The sequence below is a fragment of the Phoca vitulina genome, unplaced genomic scaffold, assembly GCF_004348235.1.
Source record: "Phoca vitulina isolate PV1807 unplaced genomic scaffold, GSC_HSeal_1.0 scaffold30, whole genome shotgun sequence".
Classification (NCBI taxonomy): domain Eukaryota; kingdom Metazoa; phylum Chordata; class Mammalia; order Carnivora; family Phocidae; genus Phoca; species Phoca vitulina.
The window spans coordinates 1,923,768-1,948,539 of record NW_022589733.1 but is presented as its reverse complement, the minus strand read 5'-3'; the positions used below and the strand labels follow the sequence as shown (position 1 = coordinate 1,948,539).

General features: G+C 41.2%; 1 protein-coding gene across 1 annotated transcript in view; it reads left to right on the top strand.

The window, feature by feature from the left end:
* Nucleotides 1-10,758: 10,758 nt before the first annotated feature.
* ABCC12 (ATP binding cassette subfamily C member 12) overlaps nucleotides 10,759-24,772 on the top strand; it is a 67,401-nt gene continuing 53,387 nt past the window's right edge. The window contains exons 1-7 of the mRNA XM_032424303.1: nucleotides 10,759-10,877; nucleotides 13,999-14,154; nucleotides 16,451-16,598; nucleotides 16,888-17,121; nucleotides 18,661-18,834; nucleotides 19,293-19,440; nucleotides 22,605-22,753. Of these exons, the coding sequence (XP_032280194.1) occupies nucleotides 10,759-10,877; nucleotides 13,999-14,154; nucleotides 16,451-16,598; nucleotides 16,888-17,121; nucleotides 18,661-18,834; nucleotides 19,293-19,440; nucleotides 22,605-22,753 (1,128 nt within the window). The remainder of the gene's footprint in view (nucleotides 10,878-13,998; nucleotides 14,155-16,450; nucleotides 16,599-16,887; nucleotides 17,122-18,660; nucleotides 18,835-19,292; nucleotides 19,441-22,604; nucleotides 22,754-24,772) is intronic.

The window sequence follows — 24,772 nt, the reverse complement described above, 5'->3', positions numbered from 1 at the left end:
CATAAATGGACACTTGGGTTGTTTCCATATCTTGACTATTGTGAATGATACTGCAATGGGTGTGAAGGTGCGGGTATATTTTCAGGATCCTGATTTCATTGCCTTTGGATATATACCCAGAATTGGGATTGCTGAATCATATGGCAGTTTTATTGTAAAATTTTTGAGGAGTTTACATGCTGTTTTCCATAGTGGCTGTGCCGATTTACCTTCTCACCAACAGTGCACAAGAATTCCCTTTTCTCTATGTCTTTGTCAATACTTTGTTATCTCTTGTCTTTTTGATGATAGCCATTCTAACAGGTATGAAGTGATATCTCCTTGTGGTTTTGACTTGCATTTCCCTAATGATTAGTGATATTGAGCACCTTTTCATGTACCCATTGGCCATTTGTATGTCTTCTTTGGAAAAATGTCTATTCAGTTCCTCTGCTCATTTTTTAATCAGATTTTTTAAATTTTATTTTGCTTTTGAGTTGTAGGAGTTCTTCATATATTTTGGATATTTACCCTTTATGAGACATGATTTGCAAATATTTTTTTCCCATTCTGTAGGTTGCCTTCTCATTTTGTTGATTTTTTCTTTTGCTGTGCAGAAGACTTTTAGCTTGATGTAGTTCCACTTAATTATTTTTGCTTTTTATTTCTCTTGTGCTTCTGATGTCACATCCAAAAGATTATTGCCAAGACAAGGAGATTTTTCCCTCTATTTACTTCTAGGAATTTATGGTTTTAATTCTTTTTTTTTTTTTTTTTAAAGATTTTATTTATTTATTCATGAGAGACAGAGAGAGAGACAGAGGCAGAGGGAGAAGCAGGCTCCCCGCGGAGTAGGGAGCCCGATGCGGGACTCGATCCCAGGACCCTGGGATCATGACCTGAGCCAAAGGCAGACGCTTAACCGACTGAGCCACCCAGGCGTCCCTATGGTTTTAATTCTTATGTTTAAGCCTTTAATCCATTTCAAGTTAATTTTTTGTGAGTGAGGTTAAGATAGGAGTCCAATTTTATTCATTTGCGTGTGATTATCCAGTTTTCCCAGTACCATTTATTAAAGAGAATATCTTTTCCCATAGAGCATTCTTGGATCCCTTGTCAAATATTAGTTGACTGTATATGCGAGTATATATGTATATGTTTATTTGTGGGCTCTCAATTTTGTTTTATTGGTTTATGTGTCTATTTTTATGCCAGCACCATTGATTACTATAGCTTTGTAGTATAGTTTGAAATCAGGAAGTGTCATGCCTCCAGCTCTGTTCTTCTTTCTTTGGCTTTTCAAGGTCTTTTGTGATTTCATACAAATTTTAGAATTGTTTTTTCTATTTCTGTGAAATATCATTAGGATTTTTATGGGGATTGTGTCAAATCTATAGATAACTGGTGTGGTATGGACATTTTAATAATATTAATTTTTCTGATCCATGAACACAAGATAGCTTTCCATTTGTTTGTGTCTTCAATTTCTTTCCTCAAAGTGTTGTAGTTTTCAGTGTACAGATCTTTCACCTCCTTTATTAAGTTTAGCCAGGAGTATTTTATTGTTTTTGATGCTGTTGTAAATGAGATTGTTTTCTTTATTTCTTTTCATATATTTTGTTTTAGTGTATAGGAACACAACTGATTTTTGTATGTTGACTTCATATCCTGTAACTTTACTGAATTTGTTGATTAGTTTCAACATTTTTTTTTTGTAGTCTTATGGATTTTCTATATATAAGATATCATCTGCAAGCAAAGACAGTTTTACACCTTTCCAATTTGGATATGCTTTATTTCCTTTTCTTACTTAATTGCTATGGCTAGGACTTCCAGTACCATGTTGAATAAAAGTGGTAAGAGTGAGCATCTTTGTCTTCTTCCTGATCTTAGGTGAAAAATTTTCAAACTTTTGCCATTTAGTATGATGTTAGGTGTGGGCTTGTCATATATGGCCTTTATTACGTGGAGGTATATTCTTTCTATACCTGCTTTGTTGAGAGTTTTTATCATGAACAGATGTCATATTTTATCAAGTAATTTTTCTGTATCTATTAAGATGTATCTTAATGTATCAGATTAATTATTTTTCTGTATCTATTGAGAAGATCATATGACTTATATCTTTCATTCTATTAATTTGATGTCTCATATTTATTGATTTGCATATGTTGAACCATCCTTTCTTCCCAGGGATAAATTCCACTTAATCATGGTGTATGCTTTTAATGTGTTGTTGAATTCAGTTTGCTAATTTTTTTTGAGAATATTTGCATCTATATTCATCAGGGTTATTGGCCTATAGTTTTCTTTTCTTGTAATGTCCTTATCTGGCTTTAGTATCAGGGTAATGCTTGTCTTATAAAATGAGTTTGGGGGTAATATCTCCTCTTCAATATTCTGTAGGAGTTTGAGAAAGTTTGACATTAATTCTTCTTTAAATGTTTGGTAGAATTCACTAGGGAAACAATCTGGTCTTGGATTTTCTTTTTGGGGGATAGTTTGGATCACTGGTTCAATCTCCTTTATTGTATTGGTCTGTTCAGATTTTCTATTTCTTCATTATTCAGTCTTGGTAAGTTGTGTGTTTCTAAGAATTTATCAATTACTTGTAGATTATCCAATCTGTCCATGTATGGTTGTTCTAGTAATCTCTTATGATCATTTGTATCTCTGTGGTATCAGTTGTAATATCTACTTTTTCTAATTTTATTTATGAGTCTTCTCTTTTTCCTTGTAGTCTAGCTAAAGTTTTGTCAATTTTGCTTATCCTTTCAAAAAGTCAGTTTTTACTTTCATTAATCTTTTCTATTGTTTTTTTTCCTGGCCTCTAGTTTATTTCTTTCTGCACTGATCTTTGTTATTTCCTTCTGCTAACTTTGGGCTTAGTTTTTCTTCATTTTTTGGTTCATTGAAGTGTAAAGTTAAGTTACTCATTTGAAATCTTTCATTTTTCTTAATGTAGACATTTATCACTATAAAATTCCATTTGGGGACTACTTTTGCTACATCCCACAAATTTTGGTATATTGTGTTTCCACTTTGTTTCAATATATTTTTTTTCATTTTCCTTTTGATTTCTTCTTTGACTCATTGGTTGGTCAGAAATATGTTGTCTAATTTCCACATATTTGTGAACTCTACAGCTTTCTTTTGTTATTGATTTCGTTTTATACCATTGTGATCAGAAAAAAATACTTGGTATTATTTCAATCTTCTTGAATCTGCTAAGACTTGTTTTGTGACCTATCATTATCTATCCTGGAGAATGTTCCATGTGTTCCTGAGAAAGATGTGTATTCTACTGTTGTTGGACAGAACAGTCTGTATATGTTTGTTAGGTCCACTTGGTCTAAAGTGTAGGTCAAGTCCAGTGTTTCCTTATTGATTTTCTGTCTGGATGATCTAGCTAATGTTGAAAGTGGAATATTAATGTATCATTGAACACTACATGTAAAACCAATGGTGTACTATATATTGGCTAATTGAATTAAAAAAAAAGTTACCTACTATTATTGTATATTTCTCCCTTCAGATCTGTTAGTATTTGCTTAATATATTTAGGTGCTCCATTGTTAAAACATATCTATCTATCATCTGTTTATATTTATACAATATATATGTGTGTGTGTATTATATATATATTTGTGTACAATGTGTATATATATATATATATACAAATATATATGTGATTGTTGTATCTTTTTGGTGAACTGATCCTTTTATCATTATGTAGTAATTTTCTTTGTCCCTTGTTATAATTTTTGGCTTTAAAATCTATTTTGTTTGATATAAATGTCTGCTGTCTTTTGGTTTCCACTTGCAAAAAATACCTTTCTCCATCCCTTCACCTTAGCCTGCGAGTCTTTAAAGCTGAAGTGAGTCTCTTATAGGCAGCACACAGTTGGGTCTTATTTTTTCATCCAGCCAGCCACTCTAAGCCTTTTGATTGAAGAATTTAATCCATTTACATTTCACATATCTATTGATAGGTAAGGACTTACTAATGCCATCTTACTGCTTTGTGGCTATTTTGTAGATCCCTTGTTCCTTTCTTCCTCTTTTGCTGCCTTCCATTGTGAATTGATGATTTCATAGTGGTATGCTTTGATTCCCTTCTCTTTATCTTTTGTAATTCTACTGTAGGTTTTTGCTTAAAAACCTTTTACCTTAAGGCTTACACAAAACATTTTATAGATATAATAGTCTATTTTATGTGATAACAACTTAATTTTTTTTATTATGTTATGTTAATCACCATACATTACATCATTAGTTTTTGATGTAGTCTTCCATGATTCATTGTTTCCGTATAACACCCAGTGCTCCATGCAGTACGTGCCCTCTTTAATACCCATCACCAGGCTAACCCATCCCCCCACCACCGTCCCCTCTAGAACCCTCAGTTTGTTTCTTAGAGTCCATAGTCTCTCATGGTTCATCTTCCCCTCCAATTCCCCCCCTTCATTTTTCCCTTCCTGCTATCTTCTTCTTCTCTTCTTTTTTTTAACATTGTAGGTTATAGATCTCTTCTCCCGAGTTGGTTTCAGGATTTTCTCTTTGTCTCTGAGACTCATAAGTTTTACTATTAGATGTCGGGGTGTTGACCTATTTTTATTGATTTTGAGGGGGGTTCTCTGTGCCTCTGGATTTTGATGCCTGTTTCCTTCCCCTAATTAGGGAAGTTCTCTGCTATAATTTGCTCCAATATACCTTCTGCCCCTCTCTCTCTTCTTCTTCTGGGTTCCCAAGTATCCTCATGTTGTTTCATCTTTTGGTATCACTTATCTCTCGAATTCTGCCCTCGTGATCCAGTAGTTGTTTATCTCTCTTTTTCTCAGCTTCTTGATTCTCCATCATTTGGTCTTCTATATCACTAATTCTCTCTTTTGCCTCATTTATCCTAGCAGTTAGAGCCTCCATTTTTATTGCCCCTCATTAATAGCCTTTTTGATTTCGACTTGGTTAGATTTTAGTTCTTTTATTTCTCCAGAAAGGGTTTCTCTAATAACTTCCATGCTTTTTTCAAGCCCAGCTAGCATCTTTAAAATCGTCATTCTTAACTCTAGTTCTGACATCTTACTAATGTTCATATTGATTAGGCCCCTGGCAGTCGGTACTGCCTCTTGTTCTTTTTTTGAGGTGATTTTTTCCATCTTGTCATTTTGACCAGAGGAGAATAAGTGAATAAGAGAACAAAATGCTAACAGGGTAAAAACCACCCCAGAAAAATATACACTAAACAAATCAGAAGAGACCTGAAACCAGGGGAAAAGAAAGGGAAAGAAAGAAAAAAGAGAAAAAAAAAGAAAAAAAAAGAGAAAAAGAAAGAAAGAAACAAACAAAAAACCAGAATATGATCAAGTATCATCAGGCTGGTGCCTTAGATTAGTGCCACACACTAGATTTTGGGCGTATTTTGGTCTGTTAGAAGAAAGTGTCTCCCAAAATTTTAAAGAAAGAAAGAAAAACTTATATATGTACAAAAATAAGGGTAAATATGATGAAGGGATGGAATATGACTGTAGAGATGAAAATTATAAAAGATTTTATAAAAGGAATTGATAAGATAAGAAGTCGGTTGAGAAAAGAATGAAGATGATTTAAATAAAAAAATAATAGGAGAGAATGTGATCAGGCAGGAGACTAGAACAAAGCCATACACTAGAGATTTAGGGTATATTTTGGTCTGTTAGAAGAAACTGTATCCCAAAATTTTAAAGAGGGAACAACTTATATATATATACCAAAATAAGGTTAACTACTATGAAGGGATAGAATTTGACTCTAAAAATGAAAAATAAAAAAGATTTTTAAAAAAGGGAATGTTAAGATGTTGGTTGAAAAAGGGAAAAAGCAAAATTCAAAAAAAAAAAAGAAAATTTAAAATATTAACTTTGGAAGACTAAAGAATCATGGGAAAAAAGCCACGAATTCTATGTGCAGTATTCCCCTAGCGCTGGAGTTCTGCCGTTCTCATTGATTGGTAAACTTGATCTTGGCTGGCTGTTCTTGCTGATCTTCTGGGGGAGGGGCCTGTTGCCCTGATTCTCAAATGTCTTTGCTGGAGGTGGAATTGCCCCACTCTTGCTGGTCCGGGCTAAGTAATCTACTAGGGTTTGCTCTCAGGAGCTTTTGTTCCCTGCAAGATTTCCGTATAGCTTTGGAGGCTGAGAGTGAAAATGGTGGCCTCCCAATCTCTGCCCCAGAGGAGCCGAGAATTCAGGGCTCCAATCCTCAGTGAGCCCCCAGAGAAAAGCAGTCAATCACTCCCGTCTCCCCAGTCTCCGGCCACACTCTGTGCTCACCTGGCCTATGACCGAGCATTTCTATCTCTGGCACACGACCCCGTGTGGAGTCTCCAAACCCAGCAGATCCCTGCAGTGCACTCCTGCGTCACTCCTCCTAGGGGGAGAAGGGGGAGTCTCCCCGGATCTGCCACTTGTTGGGTCCCTGCTGGAAGAACAGTGGCCCGATTGTGCCATGGATCACAGTTTATGGCAACCCTGAGCTGAGAGCCCACTCCTGGGCTCCGTCTCTGCAGCTGGCTTTCCTGCTCTGATTCCTGGGAGCTCTGCCACACTCAGGCACCCCTAGTCTTTCTGTGACCCCGAGGGTCCTGAGACCACACTGTCCCAGAGAGGGTTCCACTTCCCGCTTAGCCACCGAAGTGACATCCCTCAGCAGAGCTGACTTCTAAAAGTTCCAATTTTGTGCTCTGCTGCTCTACCACTTGCCAGTAGTGGCTGACAGAGGACCCCTCCCCACCATCTATCTTCCCGAATATCGCCTCGGATTCACTTCTCCACACGTCCTACCTTCCAGAAAGTGGTTGCTTTTCTGTTCAGAAAGTTGCTGCTATTCTTTTCTTTGATCTCCTGTTGAGTTTGTAGGTGTTCAGAATGGTCTGAACCCTATCTAGCTGAATTCCTGGGACCAGATGAAATTTAGGTCTCCTACTCCTCCGCTGTCTTTCTCCTCCCCCCAATAACAACTTAATTTTGATCACATACAAAAACTCTACCCTTTTACTCCTGTATTTTATGTTATTGATGTCACAATTTGTCTCTTTTATATTTTTATTTATTAAAAATTATTGTCTTTTAACCTTCATATTAGAATTGTTAACACACTACCATATTACAGTATTAGAGTATTCTGAATTTGACTATATACTTACATTAGTCAGTATGTTACATATTTTCATGTCACTAATTAGTATCCTTTAATTTCAGCATGAAGAATTTCCTTCAGCATTTCTTGTTAAGGCAGGTCTAGTGGTGATAAACTCCCTCAACTTTTGTTTGTCTTGGAAAGTCTTTATCTCACTTTCATTTTTGAATAATACCTTTGCCAGTTAGGGTATTCTTGGTTGGTAGGTTTTTGTTTTTGTTTTTGTTTTCCTGGCACTTTGAATACGTCATCTCACTCTCCAGGCCTGCATAGTTTCTGCTGAGAAATCACTAATTGGGTTTCCCTTGTAAGTTACAAACTTCTTTTCTCTTGCTGCTTTTAAGAATGTCTCTTTGTTTGATTTTTGACAGTTTTATTATAATGTGTGTTGGAAAGAATCTCTTTAAGTTGAGCTTCTTTGGTGACCTATGAGCTTCATGAGCTTGGCTATTCAAATCTCTAACTAGATTTGGGAAGTTTGCAGCCATTATCTCTTTTTTTTTTTTTCTCCTAAATTTTTATTTAAATTCTAGTTAGTTAATGTATAGTGTAATATTGGTTTTGGGATTAGAATTTAGCGGTTCGTCACAGCCATTATTTCTTATTTTTTTTTCGATTTTTAAAATTTTCCTTTTAAGATTTTTTATTTATTCATTTAAGAGAGAGAGCATGAACAGGGGGGAAGATCAGAGGGAGAGGGAGAAGCAGACTCCCCGCTGAGCAGGGAGCCCAACTCAGGGCTCCATCCCAGGACCCTGAGAGCATGACTTGAGCCAAAGGCATATACTTAATTGACTGAGCCACCCAGGCACCCTGCCATTATTTCTTTAAATAAGTCTGCCCCATTCTCCCCTTTTTTTTTTTCTGAAACTCCAAGAATTCACAAACTGTTTCTTTTGATGGTATTCTATAGATCACATAGGCTTTCATCACTCTTTTTTTACTCTTTCTTTGTTCTCCTCTGACTGGATTATCTCAAAGTTCTTGTCTTCTAACTCATAGATTCTTTCTGTTGTTGATGCTATTACACTTTTCATTTTATTCATTGTATTCTTCACTTCCAGAATTTCTGTTTGGTATTTTTAACAATTTCTGTCTCTTTGTTAAACTTCTCCTTTTGGTTGTGTATTGTTTTCCTGATTTATCTGAATTGTCTTTCTGTGTTTTCTTGTAACTCATCGAGTTTCCTTAAAACAGATGTTTTCACTTCTTTATTGGGTTAATTGCAGATCTCCATATCTTTGGGAAGATTATTATTGTCCTTTAGTGGTGTCATGTTTCCTTAATTTTTCATGCTCCTTGAAGTTTTGCATTGCTGTCTTCACATTTGAAATATCAGTTACCTCCTTGAATCTTTACTAACTGCCTCTGGGAGAGAAATACTTCCCATGATCCTTGCTATGGAGTCTAGGGCTTTCTCAGACCTTCTATGGATATGCCTGCTCCATACTTCTTGCTCTTCCTTGTGGCAGAATTCTTAAGCCTATATGCTTTCTCTCAATTCTGCAAAGCACCAGGCTAGGTGCTGACAGCCTCCCTTTTGTTTTTCTAAAAGTGGTGCTAAAGCTCAAGTTTGTGGTCTCTCCCTAGCCCACAGATTTGGTGTGGTTTTCTGTGCATGCTCACTAGCTGTCTGTCAAAGCTTCCTCTTACCGCAGCCATTGGCAGCATGCACAGGGAGCTGGCCACAGGATGGGTGTGTGTGTAGATGAGGCATGTGGAATTCTAGCAGTGCCTGTGAACCAGTTGGAGGCATGTGTGAATGAGGTATCCTCAGCAGCTCAAGAGCAGGTTTCTTGATGTAGTCTATGATGCAGTTAGTAGGATCCATGTTCCTTTAATGCCCATGAAGAGTCCTATGTGCCTCTCTTGCAGCATCTTCCTGCACCTGCCATGTAGCTCAGAATCTAGTCCTCTGAATGTGGTGAAAGAAAAATAGGCTTCTTTGTCAGTATCCTGTACAGCTGGATGCCAGCTCTGGAAGCCAGTTCTCACTTTCCCCTGTGAGAGAAATCACGGGCTGAGAAGATCTCTTTTGACCCTAAACTATGCTGCCTTGGGGGAGTGGTAGTGTGGATAAAGTCAACTATTAACCTTTCCCTCTCCAATACATCCAAGCTTATATATTTTTTTGTTCCAATGGTGTGCTGGAAATTCTCCACTGGTAACCTTAACCTGGAAAGGTTCTCTTGTCCTTAGTGATTGTCTGAGGCAATATTTTTCAGGGACTCCTAGATCATGGCTAACGGGGGCTGGAGTTAGTTCATGGGCCACTTCAGGGCCCACAGTCAGGACCAAGGTCTCTATGTCCATTGTCTGATACCTGGGTGGGCAAGACTCCTCCTGGGTTTCTTGGCAGATGGTGCTGGATCCCACAGCTCCCAGAAGGGCACTTTTGCTGGTGAATAGATGCCAAATTGTTGTTGGGAGTAGGGGAAACACAAACAAAGGTTGTCTTTTTTCAGCCACGATGCTAGTGTCACTACTACGTATATTCTTGAGTAAGTCCTTTCCCTTCTTTGGGCCTCTGTTTCCTCTTCTGTATAATGAAGAGTTTGTAAAAGATTGAATTTGAGAACATTTCAAACTCTGTCATTGGTTTATTAGTCATTAAAACCTTGATGGGAATTGGTTCATTGGATGTTTCTAGCCATGAAAATTTTCGAGAAAATTCATGGGAATGGGACCCCCATGTATATATATAATAATGAGGCCTCTGGTGGTAAGTGACAGAAACCAACTCAAGATAATTGGGTAAAAAGGGAGAATTCATCCCTAGCATATAGGGAGGGAGGTGTTTGGAACCATAGGGGAAGAACAGAGCTGGGGTCTCATTCAGGAAAGGACTGAAACCAAGAATAGGCAAACCTTCAAGGATTATTCTCTATTCATTAGGTTTAGGTGATTGGTGAATGGGGTGGTCGGTTTATGGACGGGACAGGCACTCCAGAAAGTGTTCTCTCCACTTAGATTGTTGGTTTTCCTTAGGGGCAGTGGTCTCAGAAGTGGGGGGGTGGGGGAGGAATGTGTGCTTGTCCAGATGTGCCTGGTCTTGAGAGGTAGTCCCACTGGAGGTCTCTAGTCCTTGGGTATGGGACAATGTGGACGCACAAGAAGCAGGAAGAAAAAGAAAAAGAGGTGTGTGTGACAAACTTCACTCTGTGTGAAGCAAATTTGTGCGACAGCAAACACACTTTCCTGGAGCTCTTTTGTTGGTCTGGGATTCAGGGTTGGCTACAGACTGGCTCCTAACAGACAATCCACAATAGGCTTTCTGCTCCCCATCAACCCAAAATGGTAAAGAAGAGGCACTGAATGTCCTTGCTAATAAGGAAACCTCAGAGTGGAGTTGAGGGATGTGGCAGGGTTTCTGGCCACACCTCACCCCCCATCCTCCCACCTGACCCATAAATGTAGAAAGCTAATTGGTGAAACTGTCTAAGGGGTTGGAGCAAGGAAGCTGATCTGGGGTAGAGTATGGGTAGAGTAGGGACTGCCTGATCCCATTTCAGAGTGTCCTCATTTCTCAGTGACCTTCCTCATCTTTCTGCTCCAGAGTGAAAGTGTCCCTAGGCCAAGAGCTCAGGGCTCCAGGCTGCCATCAGGATGGTGGGTGAAGTCCCCTACCTTATCTCAGATCTGGATCGGCGAGGCCATCGGAGACCCTTTATAGAAAGATATGACCCGAGCCTAAAGACCATGATCCCAGTGAGACCCTATGCAAGGTAAGCCAGGAGGAGGATTGGATGGAGGGCCAGGGTAGAACCTCCAGAATTAGTTTCTAACCCATCAGGAGAGTAGGCACTGGCCCTGCTCCCCATGCTGCTGCTCTATATGCTTGTCTTTTTGTCTTCCTTCCAACCATCCATCCATTCATCCATCCATTTATTAACCACTTCTTTACTCCTATTATCCTTTGGTGAGAGAGAGACAATAGCCAATGTTTAAGGAGAGCTTTCGTTGTGCCAGAATCTGTCCAAGTACTTTACAAATATGGTCTCACTTACTCTTTTTTTTTAATTTAATTTAATTTTATTATGTTATGTTAGTCACCATACAATACATCATTAGTTTTTGATGTAGTGATCCATGATTCATTGTTTTTGTATAACACAACCACCATGGAGGTATTATTATCTTTATCCAATGGAGAAGTGAGGCACAGAGAAGTTAAGCAATTTGCCCAAAGTTCATCAGTTAGTTTTTTCTCTGTAACACACAAACTTCCTAACTGTTAATACTTAGAAGCCTAAAACAATTGCCATTTAGTTAGCATACAATTTTATGGTTGGGTCAGCAACTTGGGCTGGGCTCAGTTGGGTGATTCATCTGGTCTTGAGTAGGCTTACTTATAAATCTGCTGGTCAGCAAGGTAACTGTTGACTGGGGCAATGGGGATAAGTGGGCCACATGGGCTATCAATCCCCATCAGGGTATCCTGGGCTTGATCACTTAGTATTAGAGTAGACTGCCAAAAGGATGAGTTGAAGCATGTAGTTTCTTGAGACTTAGGCTCAGAACTGGCACACAATTTCTTTCACAGCATTCTATTGACCAAATTAAGTCACAAGTCAGCTCAGATTCAAGGTGTGGAGAAATAGACTAGATCTACTGATGGAAGCAGCTGCAAGCTCACATTCCAAGAGGTTGTTATACAGATGGGGAGAGGGAATTAAGTCAATTTTGAACTGCAGGATAGGAACACATGCAGCTTGACTTTCAAGCTTACATGCTTAACTATAACATGATATGATATAATATGATATTATTAATATTATATTAGTTACAATATTATAAAATGCTGCCTTTTCTACATGGAAAGGGTCCTGTGTCCTGTCTTCTGAACAGCAGAAGGCCAAGTGGCATCTCTATAGTGAGGTGATACAGCATTGCTCTCTTCTAGAATCTCTGGACTGAAGATGCACCTTGAGCTCTCTGAGGGGAGAGGTGAAGTTTGAAAGGTGAGGGAATAATTAGCCCCAGGCAGGAAAGCACTAACTACTCACTGTTTTGGTTAAGTTTATAATTGCTTTGTGGAGAGGAAATGTGGTGTAGTGCTTAAGAGAATGATGGGACCCTGGAGTCAGCAAGCAGTGGGTTTGAATCATTGTTCTACCATTGATCAACTGTAAGATTTTGGCCAAGTACTTTAGCTTCTCTGTGCCATGATGTTCTTGTCTATGAAATGGTGTCATTATACTACCCTTCTGTACATTCCTCTCATTTGTTGTAATAATTCTATGAGGTAAGTATGACTTTATCACAAAAGCCATCTTTTAGAAAATTTTACCATGTGCCAGGTACATAGTACATTGTTAATTTTCTCTTAGCTTGAGTTCTCCAAAAGCAGAATGTGAGTTGAGAACTTGGATGCAGGTAGCTAATTTAGGAAGTGATCCCAGGAAGCAGGAGGGAGGATTTAGGGGAAGTGGGTCAGGGAAGGACAACATGGTGTCATCAGTGTCACTGCTGTAGGAATGGGGAGTGGATTCTACTAGGTCCTCCTGTGAAAGTGTAAAATTTTCCACCCAAAGGATGAGGGGGGTGCATTTATCCAGGGGCTCCTATACTCCATTTGTTAAGATTTGCTCCTGGAGGCATCAGCACCCTGCAATTCTGTGCTGCACTTATGCTCCTGAGAATGCACCGAAACAGGTGGTGAAAAGAGGCATAGCTCTCATTCGAGTTGGGATGCTGTCAGCTTGAGCCAAGAGTCTGTGACCCAGGGCATCCTGACAGCATCTGCTACAAATATAAAGCTCTTACAGGGTCCAGAATATACTAATGACTTAGTAATCAGTAGATATTACTCCATGTCTCTGACTTTATTCTGTCTTAGATGATTAATTTCTCAAGGGCAAAACCAAGGTCTTTTCCTCCTTCATTTCCTCTTCCTCTTCTTTCTTTTGTTCTCCTCCTTCTCTTCAACTGTTTACTCTTTCTCCTCCTCCTCTTTTTACTTCTTTGTCCTCTTTTTCCTCCTGCTCCTCTCCATTTCTTCTTTCTCCTCCTCCCTTTCTCCTCCTCCATCTTCTTTTTTTAATCTGCTAGCTAATATTTATGTAGCCAGAGCACTTTAAATATTTTAATTCATTCCATCCTCCTGATCTGCAGAACCACGAGTTTGCTGCCAGTATGTGCCTGCTTAGGTAGCTTCCCCAGCGCCGCCCCCCCCCCCCCCATGGTGGCATGTCCTGCTCTGCACCTTCCTCATCCTCCCGAGAGCACAACACATGCACCTCACTCCTCTGATAATCAGCTTCTAGGTCTTCATTTCCTCATGACAAATGGGTCAGGTGTCCTCTTTCCCATGGGATGGTCATGAGGCTTGAACACTGGCTCACTAAAAAAAATTCCATGGTTTGTAACATTTATCAGCTCTTATGGACTACCATGGCCTATTTCAAGTCAGTGTGATGTCACTGAATACTGTTGGGAAGAGATGCACAGTAGCACCCTATTATATGGTATTTCTACCATATAGATGCAACAGATTTACATAATCTAAAGACCATAGATACTAGCAAAATCTAGTAAAATAATTAGGAAGTGATGAGTTTCAAGTGCTTATTACCTTTGTCCTTAAGATGATTTATTTAAAATTATGTAACTTTTAATACTGGCCATGTTTAGCAACTAACTTGCAAAACTCTTGAAAATTTTACAATCAGCTCTCACAAGCTGATATGAGCTGGTCCCAGCACACACCATTGCTCAAAGGGCTAACAGGTAGGACTCACAGCTTCGAAGTGTGGCTGTGGTTTTTACTACAGTTAAAAACTCAAGTCAGGGATTCAGGGCAATGACCACTATGCCCTGGAAGACAGAGTGTCTCATTTGTCTTAGGCTGGCACCCAACCCTGTGGATGATGCGGGACTGCTCTCCTTTGCTACATTTTCCTGGCTCACACCAGTGATGGTTAGGGGCTACAAGCACACACTGACTGTGGATACCCTGCCCCCGCTGTCACCATATGACTCATCGGACACCAATGCCAAAAGGTACCAGGATTCCCTTGGGTCACCTCAGGAGAGGAGCCCACCCTATGCAGGGGCCCATGAGCCCTTTGAGTGCTCCCCTTTCCCAGGTGTGGAAATGGACACCTCCAGGTCCTTGGGGGCCCTCGTTGGTGGCTGTTCTCTGAAACGTGGGTTGAGCTGACTGAAATTGCTGGCCCAGTCTCTGGGGAGGTGAGGACTGGGGAGAGTTGGTGTGGAAAAAGGACTGCTTGTGAGCTACAGCCTGAGGCTCAGGAGCATGCTGGCTGGGCTGTCACTGGTTTGTAGGAGTTCTACATCAGGACAAAGGTGGCCAGCATTTCACTTTGCACTGTGCTGGCTGGACCCACCCGGGCTGCTGCTAGTGCAGCTCCAGGCATCATGTTTGTTTTACTTTAAAAATCATCATTGGGCTTTTACATTGCAAAATACATTTAGGTTGAACCAAATGAAACTGCCAATATTTGAAAATTTTGACTTGCAAAAAATGTAAATTTATTGGTTCAACATAATTCATATTCATTCTAAAAATGTTAAAACAACAGACATTTAGGCCATGGGAGCATCCCCACTGTACTCTTGCTCTGCTCCGCAGAGGTCAGCATTGCTGAATGTGGGTGTTGATATGTCTAGAATTTTTTCTACTCTAATTAAGCATATCCTGTGGTACCATCTTCTGCAGATCAGTAACTCTTCTTCCTCCCACTTACATGTCATATTTTTTTTTCTTTAAACAAAGTGAATCATACTATAGAATGGTTAACCATTTTGCTATTTTCAGTAAGCATTTATAAAGACTTTTCCATGTCAGCATAAGGATAAAGACATTAACTTCATTCTTTCTACCAGCTGCTTTGACCTTTGAGGTTGTGATGAATCATAATGTCTTAAACAATGTGGAACTTCTCTAAGCCTTTTCTGCACTTGTTTCTTTTGGGAGTCTTATCTTTGGCCACACGGGGTAAAGTGCAAGGCATAGCCTGGAGTATGTGCTTAAAGGGCTGGGAGTTTTAATCATGGTCTTGCAATTGTTTCTACAACTGTGCTTCCCCTCACCCATGTGCTGCAGATATCTCATTCAATGGTAATTTCCCAAATCTACAATCCAGAGAAAGTTGCCAGTGAGATCAGAGAGAAGGGGTTGGACAAGTGCCTGTGGAGTATTGGATTTTCTTTCTACTTCTCTGGTCCAAACTTCTCTTTCTATTTTTAATGTTTCCTTCCATCTACCCAACATCAACTTGGATCCTCTTCTCTTCCATGCTATGCCTATTCCTAGGTGAGCTTATCCACTGCAAAGACTCAACACCAAACACAACCTTTTAATAACATGCCACTTTGGTCCATGCCTCTCTTCCAGACTCTGAATTCATATGCCCTGCATCCAACTGGACAGCTGGACTTGGATGACTCACAAGCATCTTATATCTGAAGCTACTTTCTTGATCCTGGGCCCCAACCTGATGATGCTCTTCTCCTCTTCTTGACAAACTCCATTCACACATTTGGTTGAGCCAGAAAATTGGGGTCCTTTATCCTCCTTCCCTTTTCTTTCACGTCTACTTCATCAGTACGCCCCTGTCCATCCTTCCTGAAATGTACTTCCCTTAAATCCAGTGTCAAACCATTGCCACTTCTCCCCTGGATGTCAACAGTCTCCTGCTGTGGTCCGCCTGCTTTTGCCTTTGTTCCCCCTATAATCCACTATTCTCACAGCAACCTGAATGTTCTTTTAGCTATGTAAAATGATCTTATCACTTCAGCTTAAAAACCTGCAATGGCTTTCTTTGCTTGAGAAAATAAACCTAAACTCCTTCCTGAGAACCATGAGGTCCCACAGGATTTGGTTTTGCCTCTCCTCCCAGTGTCATGTCAGCCCTTCTTCTCCTTCATCACACTCCTGTCACACTGGCCTTCTTTCAGATCTTTGAAATGGACAAACTCCTCCTCACCCTGGGGAAGATTACTCTTGTCATTTCTCTGTTGCCTCTGTCTTTTTTATCAGAACTGGTATTGTGCCAGAGATGGGCAGTAGGAGCAGGAAATGAAAGCCTGGAAAGTGCCCAAGTGCCAGGTACCAGCTGGTGCTTGTGCCAAGGCTTTGCCCTCCTGTCCCTCCCATATCCCATCTGCCCTGGAAAAGAAGAAAAGAAAATCAGTGCTGCTTGTGTGGAGCCACCACTGCCAGAGATGAGGGTTGTGCTGAGCACCCTTGGGAGGTTTGTCCATCGAAGTAGCTTCAAATAGCAAGTGGAAATGTAAGTCCCTTTCGTTCCTTCTTCCTGTTCTTTCATCACAGATTTCGAATCCTTTGGGATGAAGAGGTAGAAAGTATGGGTCCTGAGAAAGCCTCTCTGGGCCGAGTGGTCTGGAAATTCCAGAGGACACGTGTTTTGATGGATATTGTGGCCAATATCCTGTGCATTATCATGGCAGCCATAGGGCCGGTGAGTGGGGGTGGCCCTTCTCCTGCCTTGTCAAACAGGTCCCCAGACTGGCAAAGAATGTCATTAGTTACTTTCTCTACGAGCTGGTGGGTTTAGTACATTGTCATTATCTTTGAGCTCCTTGGGGGCAAATTTTCGTAAAGCTAATCCTTGTCAAGCACAGCAGCTGCCACTGAAATTAATTAAAAAGTTTGCCTCATAAAGTCGGCTTGCCGGCATTATCTGAGGCTTCCTATACCAACCTCAATCCCCGGGGGCCCTCTCCTCTCTCCATTGTGCTGTTTTACAGACTGTTCTCATTCACCAAATCCTCCAACAGACCGAGAGCATTTCTAGGAATGTCTGGATTGGCATTGGCCTGTGCGTAGCACTTTTTGCTACTGAGTTTACCAAAGTGCTCTTTTGGGCTCTTGCCTGGGCTATAAATTACCGCACAGCAATCCGGTTGAAGGTGGCTGTCTCCACCCTGGTTTTCGAAAACCTGGTGTCCTTCAAGACACTGGCACACGTCTCTGTTGGCGAGGTAAGCTGGTCCAGGGTTTAATTTTAGAAAATTAAATCCTGAGTTTTCTGAATATGATTGAGATGTGCTTCCTGGTTGGTGCATATGCCTTCCTTTTATTTGTCCATGTCCTGCCCATTATAGCCCATCTCCCTGCTAAATGAGGTGATGGAGACTCAAAACATCAGAGGAATTCAGTGAAAGGAGGGCTCCATTCAAGCTGAAGAATTTGGAAATGTTTTCCTGTTCCAGCTGAGACAGGACTTGGGGGTGACCTCATTCAATCCCTTTGATTGTCAAAAGGGACACTGAGGCAGTATGGAATATACCACAGGGATTTAAAAAATGAGTGAAGAATTGATCCAATAACTCTGTGTAGAGTTTGGGGTGCTAAAGCCATAATAAAGACTATGCCTACTGGACTTCAGAATTTATATTTTCTTTCTTTTTTCTTTTCTTTTCTTTTTTTCTTTTCTTTTCTTTCTTTAGAGAGGGAGAAAGAGAGATGGTGGGGGGAGGGGTAGAAGGAGAGAGAGAATCTCAAGCAGGCTCCACACCCAGTGCAGAGCCCAACATGGGGCTCAATCTCACGACCCTGAGATCATTACCTGAGCCAAAAACAAGAGTGGGACACTTAACTGACTGAGCCACCCAACATTCCCTTAACTGACTGAATTTATATTTTCTTAAGCCCTTGAACCTTAGCAATAAAATCCTCACCATTTACACAATAAAATTTCCCTAGTCAAGGGAATTCCAGTGAGGTAAGGGGGAAGACTTGCCTCTTTCTTACAGTTGCTCTTTCATTATGTCCAAAGCATCCTGTATCAGTTAAGATGAACTCGGCTGCATAGAACAAGAAAATCCAAAATAACAGTAGATTAAGCAAGATGAATTTATTCCACTTTTTGCAAAAGGAGTTTGGAAGAGAGCTATTCAGGGCTGGTATGGGGACTTCTGGATCTTCCTACCTTTCTTTGTCACTATCCTAGTGCTTGGCTCCCAAAATAGTTCAGGATGGATGCTGGAGGTCCAGCCATTTCAGTCATGTTTCAGATAGCTGGTAAAAGGAAGGAGAAAAGAATAAAGGTATATGTCCTCTAAGTTGAGTTGACTCCCTTTAAGAATGCATTTCCAAACTCCCATTTGACATTTTTGGCTTATATCTATCTCATTGCCCTTGACACAGTCACATGGCCATACTCTTTCCACAAAGGAGGCTAAAAAATGTAGTTTTTTTAGCTGGGCATGTTGCTGCTCTGAATAAAGCAGGAAGAAGGAGAGATAGATAAAAGGTAGATGGTAAAAAAAGCTAGCCATCTCTCCAGCATGCTCTTAGATGATAATATTAATTACTCTTGGTGTCTTTCTTCATTGGGATTCTCAGTCTTAAAATACTGGCCTCTCCAAAATCAGATCAGCGTGAGAGCCACAAAATTCGTCATGTTGGTCCCTTGACAATACCCCTCCCCCTTAAGGCAGTGTTTTCTCTCCTCTCCTCAGTTGAGGAGATATTTGGGTGACGCTTCCAAAGCCTGAATCCATGTGCTTTCTTTCCAGGTGCTCAATATACTATCAAGTGATAGTTATTCCTTGTTTGAAGCTGCCTTGTTTTGTCCCTTGCCAGCCACCATCCCTATCCTAATGGCTGTTTGTGCAGTGTATGCCTTTTTCATTCTGGGGCCCACAGCTCTCATTGGGATATCTGTTTACATCATATTCATCCCCATCCAGGTAATGGCAGGTCTTTGCAATTGTAACTGCTGTATGCTTGCATTTTGCACCCATGTTTTCACTGAATTGGATAGAAGGTTTCATTTCCAGGGCAGGGAACTGAAGCCTGTGCCCCCACTTTGTGCTCCCAAATGTGCTTTCTTTTGTTGGCAAAGTGTATTTTTTTTTAAGAACTTGAATTTGAATGCCCTGGGGGGAGGGAGGCATGCTTTTCAGTTTGTCAAAGTCCCCAACATTCTCTTTGCATCCTAGCAACTCATGTATTTGTATCACCTGCCTGATCCCCAGTGGTGTCCCCTGGTCCACATTGGCTGCCACAACTTACGGGAAGGATGGCTGAGAATCTCAGTCCAGCTTCCCTTAGAATTTTTCCTGGCACTTATACTCTGATCCCTGGATTTTTAGGCCAACTGCAACTCAGCAATTCTCTCTGAACACTGTTTGTACCTTGATTTCAGATGTTTATGGCTAAGCTCAATTCAGCTTTCCGAAGATCAGCAATTTCGGTGACAGACAAGCGAGTTCAGACAATGAATGAGTTTCTGACCAGCATCAAGCTGATTAAAATGTATGCCTGGGAGAAATCTTTTACCAGTACCATTCAAGGTAGGATGTGCAAGTGCTTGAAGAACAACTTACCCTGTAGAATGTGCTCTTCTAGGGGGTTCTTAAGGTTCCTGGGGCCAGGCATTCCAGAAAGGGAGTTGTGGGGACCCCCTGAGCTGCTTTTCAGGTTTTTCAAAGGATTGCAGAGATTTTAATAGACCCAGGCATCTGTTCTGGTGAACCCAAATGCTTAGCAGGTGAGCGACATATGGTTTAGACTTTATGAAGGCATGTGGATGCTGGTACTGACCGGTTACCTTTTGCAAAAATAATCCACGAAAACATTATGAGAAGAAGAAGAGCTATCTCAAGCTATTTCCTTGACTTAGAAGATGTCTACACATACAGGCACACACTCACACTTAACATATATATCTCCTTGCCTGCAGCAACCTCATCATGATTGCATGACCCCCTGACTTGACATTCCTTACACAGATATGAGGACACATATATAGCTTTAAAAAAATGATATTAAAACCATTACAATCAAGTATAAATGCAAATCTAATTGCAGGAACATTTACATAATTGCTGACATAGACTCAGGTGGTTGGCCGGTTAATGATCCGAACCACTTTTACAATTGACTCTCTGGATCTACAATTACACTTCTAGATCAGCATGTAATTGGGCCTGAAGCTGTGTATCTGTGTTTTAGGAAGTGGCTTTAGAAAACTTGCTTCTGAGCTTGCCAGAGGAAGTGCTGCAGGTTGGGACACTGGCAACCTTTTGGAACCTTCCTTGAAGACCCAGAAATACTTCCTCACACATTGAACTCACTTTAGTTCAATGATTTGATTAAACTTGATTCCATTTGACTTAGTTCAATTTAATTCAACTCAATTTAATTTGAGTCAGTTTAACTCAATACATATTTATCAACTTCCTACTATGTGCCAGGTCATGGGAGCTGTGTAAAATGATTAGAGAAAGGTCCCTGCTTCTAAGATGAAGGGACAATGAGTTAACTAAGCTCAACAATAGCTATAAGTTTGTTGGCTCTACCTCTAGAATACATCTGGAATCTGCTTCTCTTCATTCTGTTGCCACCCTAGTGCAAGCCAATATGCTCTCCCTTCTGGACTATGGAAAGAACTTCTAGATGCAACACTTGCTTTCTTCCTTCCCATACATAAAATCCATTATGTACTCAGAAACCACTGTGACCTTTTAAAAATGTCAATCAGATCCTGTCCTTCCCTGCTGAAAAATCTTTAGTGGCTTCTTATCACACTTAGATTATTCCAATTTAGGGCTTTTGATTTAAATCCAAATTCCTGGGGCGCCTGTGTAGCTCAATCAGTTAAGTGTCTGCCTTCGGCTCACGTCATGATCCCAAAGTCCCCGGGATTGAGCCCCGCATTGGGCTCCCTGATCAGTAGTGAATCTGTTTCTCCCTCTCCCTCTGCCCCTCCGCCTGCTTGTTCTCTCTCTCTCTCAAATAAATAAGTAAAATATTTGAATCCAAATTCCTTTATATGGCTTATTATCCAACATGATCTGACCCCTGAAGACCTCTCTGATCTCATCACAGCTTGTCTTAACCCTTGATAACTCGCTTGGGCCATGGAACCTTCTGTCTTTTTTTAGAACAACATCCATGCTCATTCATGCCTCAGGATCTTTGCAATTGCTGTTCCCTCTGCCTGAAATGCTCTTGTGCTAGATGTTCATGGTGACTTTGTGACTCTTCTCAATGTTGCTGACTCAAAGAGGCCTTCCTGACTATAGTTCTAAGCAGGTCCATTCTATACCAGTTCCTTTTAATCATTTCACCCTGTTCATTTCTTTCATATCATCCAACAAATTTGTAATGATAGAATTTGTTTGTTTATTTCTTTATTGTCTATCTCCCCTATGGAAAGAGAGCTGAGACTCTGTTTATTCCTATATTGTCCAACACCAAGCACAGCACCTGGCCAATAGTAGACATCAGGTTAAAATTTGTTGAATGAGTGAACACATGAAATAACTGTAGGGTGAAATGGGGAAAATGCCACAAAGGAAATGAAGAGAAGTTCTAGGAGGGTGAGGGGGTGAGCACATCACATTGAGAGATCAGAAAGAGCGTCATGGCAGAAGCGGCATTTTAGAAAGGCCTTCAAGGATAGCAAGGATTCAGACATGGACAGAGCTGGGGAAGACCCCCAGCAGGAACAAAGGCCTAGAGGTGGGTATGTGAGAGCGTGCTTGGGGACAGGGAGGTGGGTGGTATCCTAGAGGCAAAGGGCATGTGGACAGCTGAGCTTTGGACTGCCGTAGAACTGAGTTCCAACTCTGCCATGACCACTTAAAAAGCAAGTTACTTAACCTGTGATGACTTTCCTGTCCTGCCAGAGAGCATAATGATAGGCTCTCCCTTGTCACACAGTGATGAGAGTGATCAAATGAGAGCCTTGTGCAGTGCTCACCAGAGCACTCAGTAAGAATGGCGATGGCCCCATGTTGCCAGTGTGAAAGGGTTTTTGCAGAAGAGGCTGGAATTGGAGTGAAGAACTTTAAACACGAGGAGAAGGAGGCTTGAATTTAACTTTTGAACAGTGCAAAGGCACGGACCCCATCTGGACTTATGAAAGGGATAAATGCTCTTGGGCTTTGGTAGTTGTACCTGGGACAAAAGACAGGAACCCCAATCTGGCAGTCTTCAGGTTTGTCACATGCGTTTTGTTTGGTTTTACAGTTTAAAAACTTTTTTCAATTAGTTCCCAACATTTACAAGTAGAAAGATGTCCCACAAAATTCCAGATCCCAGACTTCAGAACAGTTGAAAGTCTGGTGACCCTGAGCTGCCCTGCACTGAGAGGTGGAGGCCCCTTTCACTGAGGCATGTGGTCCCCATTTTGCTATACTCCACACCCTCCCTCTGGTCTTACTCTCTGCTCACTCCCTTCATTTACATTACTTGGCTGGCTTCTGTAGGCATCCAAGTGTATGACTCTTGACACAGAGAATCAGGTTTGGAAGAGACCTCAGAAACCATCCAGTATGGCAGCTGACATGCGCTGAGCTCCCAGTTTGTGCCCAGGACTTTCTGTGCTTCCTTTCATTTAAACTTCACAACAGGAATCCTTAACACTCTTTTGCAGGAGGATAAGATAAGGGTAAATACATTTCTTAGTGTTGCAAAAATAAATCCATCATGGACTATTTTCTATTTACAGATATAAGGAAGAGGGAAAGGAAATTACTGGAAAAAGCTGGATTTGTCCAAAGTGGAAACTCAGCCCTGGCCCCCATTGCATCTACAATAGCCATTGTATTGACATTCACCTGCCACATCCTCCTGAGACGCAGGCTCACCGCCCCGGTGGTAAGAACCATCTCTAGAACTGGCCTCCTTCACACTCCAACACTGGCAAGTGCCAGGTGGGAAGCTTCTCCCTGCTTGCAAAGGCCCAGCATTGGCACCAGAATACCCAATCACAGAAGGGCCAGAATTCTATCTTGACTTTTAAAAACAAGTGCTTGGGCTGACAAGGAGCCCAGGAGAGCCTAACAGTGACTCTTATCCAGTCTATGTCAGTGCAGGGGTAGTGTTTAATGTTGGAACACAGTTTGACATTTGGAAAACAAAACTGAAATCAGATGAGCACTTGGCTGTTTTAGTCACAATTATTCATATGCTTTATAAGAAGGAAAGTTTGTGGGAGTTCTCTGGGTGGGGTGGGAGGAGTCGTAGGTACTGGGAGATGCTAGGGTCAGAATACCCCTTTTTTAAATCCCAACTCTGGTACTTTACTATGATGGAAGGCAATTCATTGAACCTCTCTTGCTTGGTTTTATTACCTATAAATGGGGTTATGATAGTCCCTGTGGTTGTGAGGACTGAAGGAGTTCTTTTATGTAAGGCACGTGGAACGGCGCCTGGTACGTTGTAAATGCTGTGTAAGTGTTTGTTGTTCTTATTAGCCTGATGCTCACCCAGGCCAGGAGATTTTGGGCTGAAAGCCTCAGAGGGAGAATTAGAATGAATGTGAGATGCTCAGGTTTTTTTATAAGGGGGCCTGTGCACTTAAAGGTAAAGAAACTCTGGGCTAGATCAGAAACAGCCCCTGGCTGAAATAAACAAACAGCTGAGATATTAAACCCAGTGTCTGAAGGGTAAGTGAATGGAGGAAAGTCAATAAAAGCAAGAAAAAAAAGAGAGAGAGAGAGAGAACGAAATAAGCAAGTATGCTTGAAGAGCAATAGTTGCACCAAAAATCACAGATCTTGAAGGGAAGGGGGATGTGTGAGAAGGCAGGATGCTTTTGCTGGGGTGGGGGTGGGGGGGCATCTGTTGTGAGGCTGTCAGTCCTGTTACTTCCCTGTGTTTCGTTGTGATGTGCTTTTTATTTTCTTGGGTTCTTCACATGCAATTTACTCACACACTCTGGGGGCTTGAATTCAGCCATGAACCCAAAGCCAGAATGAATGGCAACGACATACCAAAGCCTCAACAGAATGCTTCTCAATTATTGTGACTGTGTTCTGTGATCCCAAACGACAACAAAACATTCTTTCCCCAGCAACACACCAAGCAAATTTAAAACCGAATTGAGTGCACATGGTTAATATTTTCTAAAATGATGATTTAGAAGAAATGTAGACCAAGAACAAATTCCCCTGAATGCAAGGCACATATTTCTTCAGATTTGGAATCCCTTGGCTTCTCTGTCAGGGCCACATCAGTAGGAGGTCAGCCCCAGGTGCTGGCTCACATCAGGAAGCCTGAGTGCTCTGTCAACCAAGGCCTGGGTTTTCTGAGCCAAGATCGTGCCTGGGGACCTGGGGGAGCTGAGTTCTCTTTGGGGATGGATTTGGGACCAGATGTGATGAGGGCAGCATTCTTCATTGTCCCCTTACCGAACTAATGAGGGTTAGTTGAAGCCCAGGGCTTTGTCCATGGGGCCCATTCAATAGCAGGAAGGATCGCTCTGGATTTGTTGATGGAAATTGTGTTATTAATTTCTTAAATGGGTGCTTAGGGAGAAGCTGCTAATTACAAGTCAGACAGATGAGAAGATGAAATCTGAGAGATGAAATCATGCACCCTTGGGGCACCAATGGAGCAAGGAAACTTATCTTCATTGAGGCTGTATGATGTTAACCACCTACCAGGCAGGGTTCAGTGAGAAAAGCCCCAGTAAGGAGGGGAGGTGATTTTTTGGGAATGGCAGTTGAACAGAGGCTTTCAAATTTGTCTCAGGCATGTGGTGAGGCAAGGGGTGGAGGCTAGACCCCCGGGGCAGGAGAGCCAGAAGTCACTCTCCACCAGGCAGCATGGGCCAACCCGTCCCTCCAGGAATCTTCTGTCTTCATCCTGGGGCTGAATATGGTATGGAAAAGG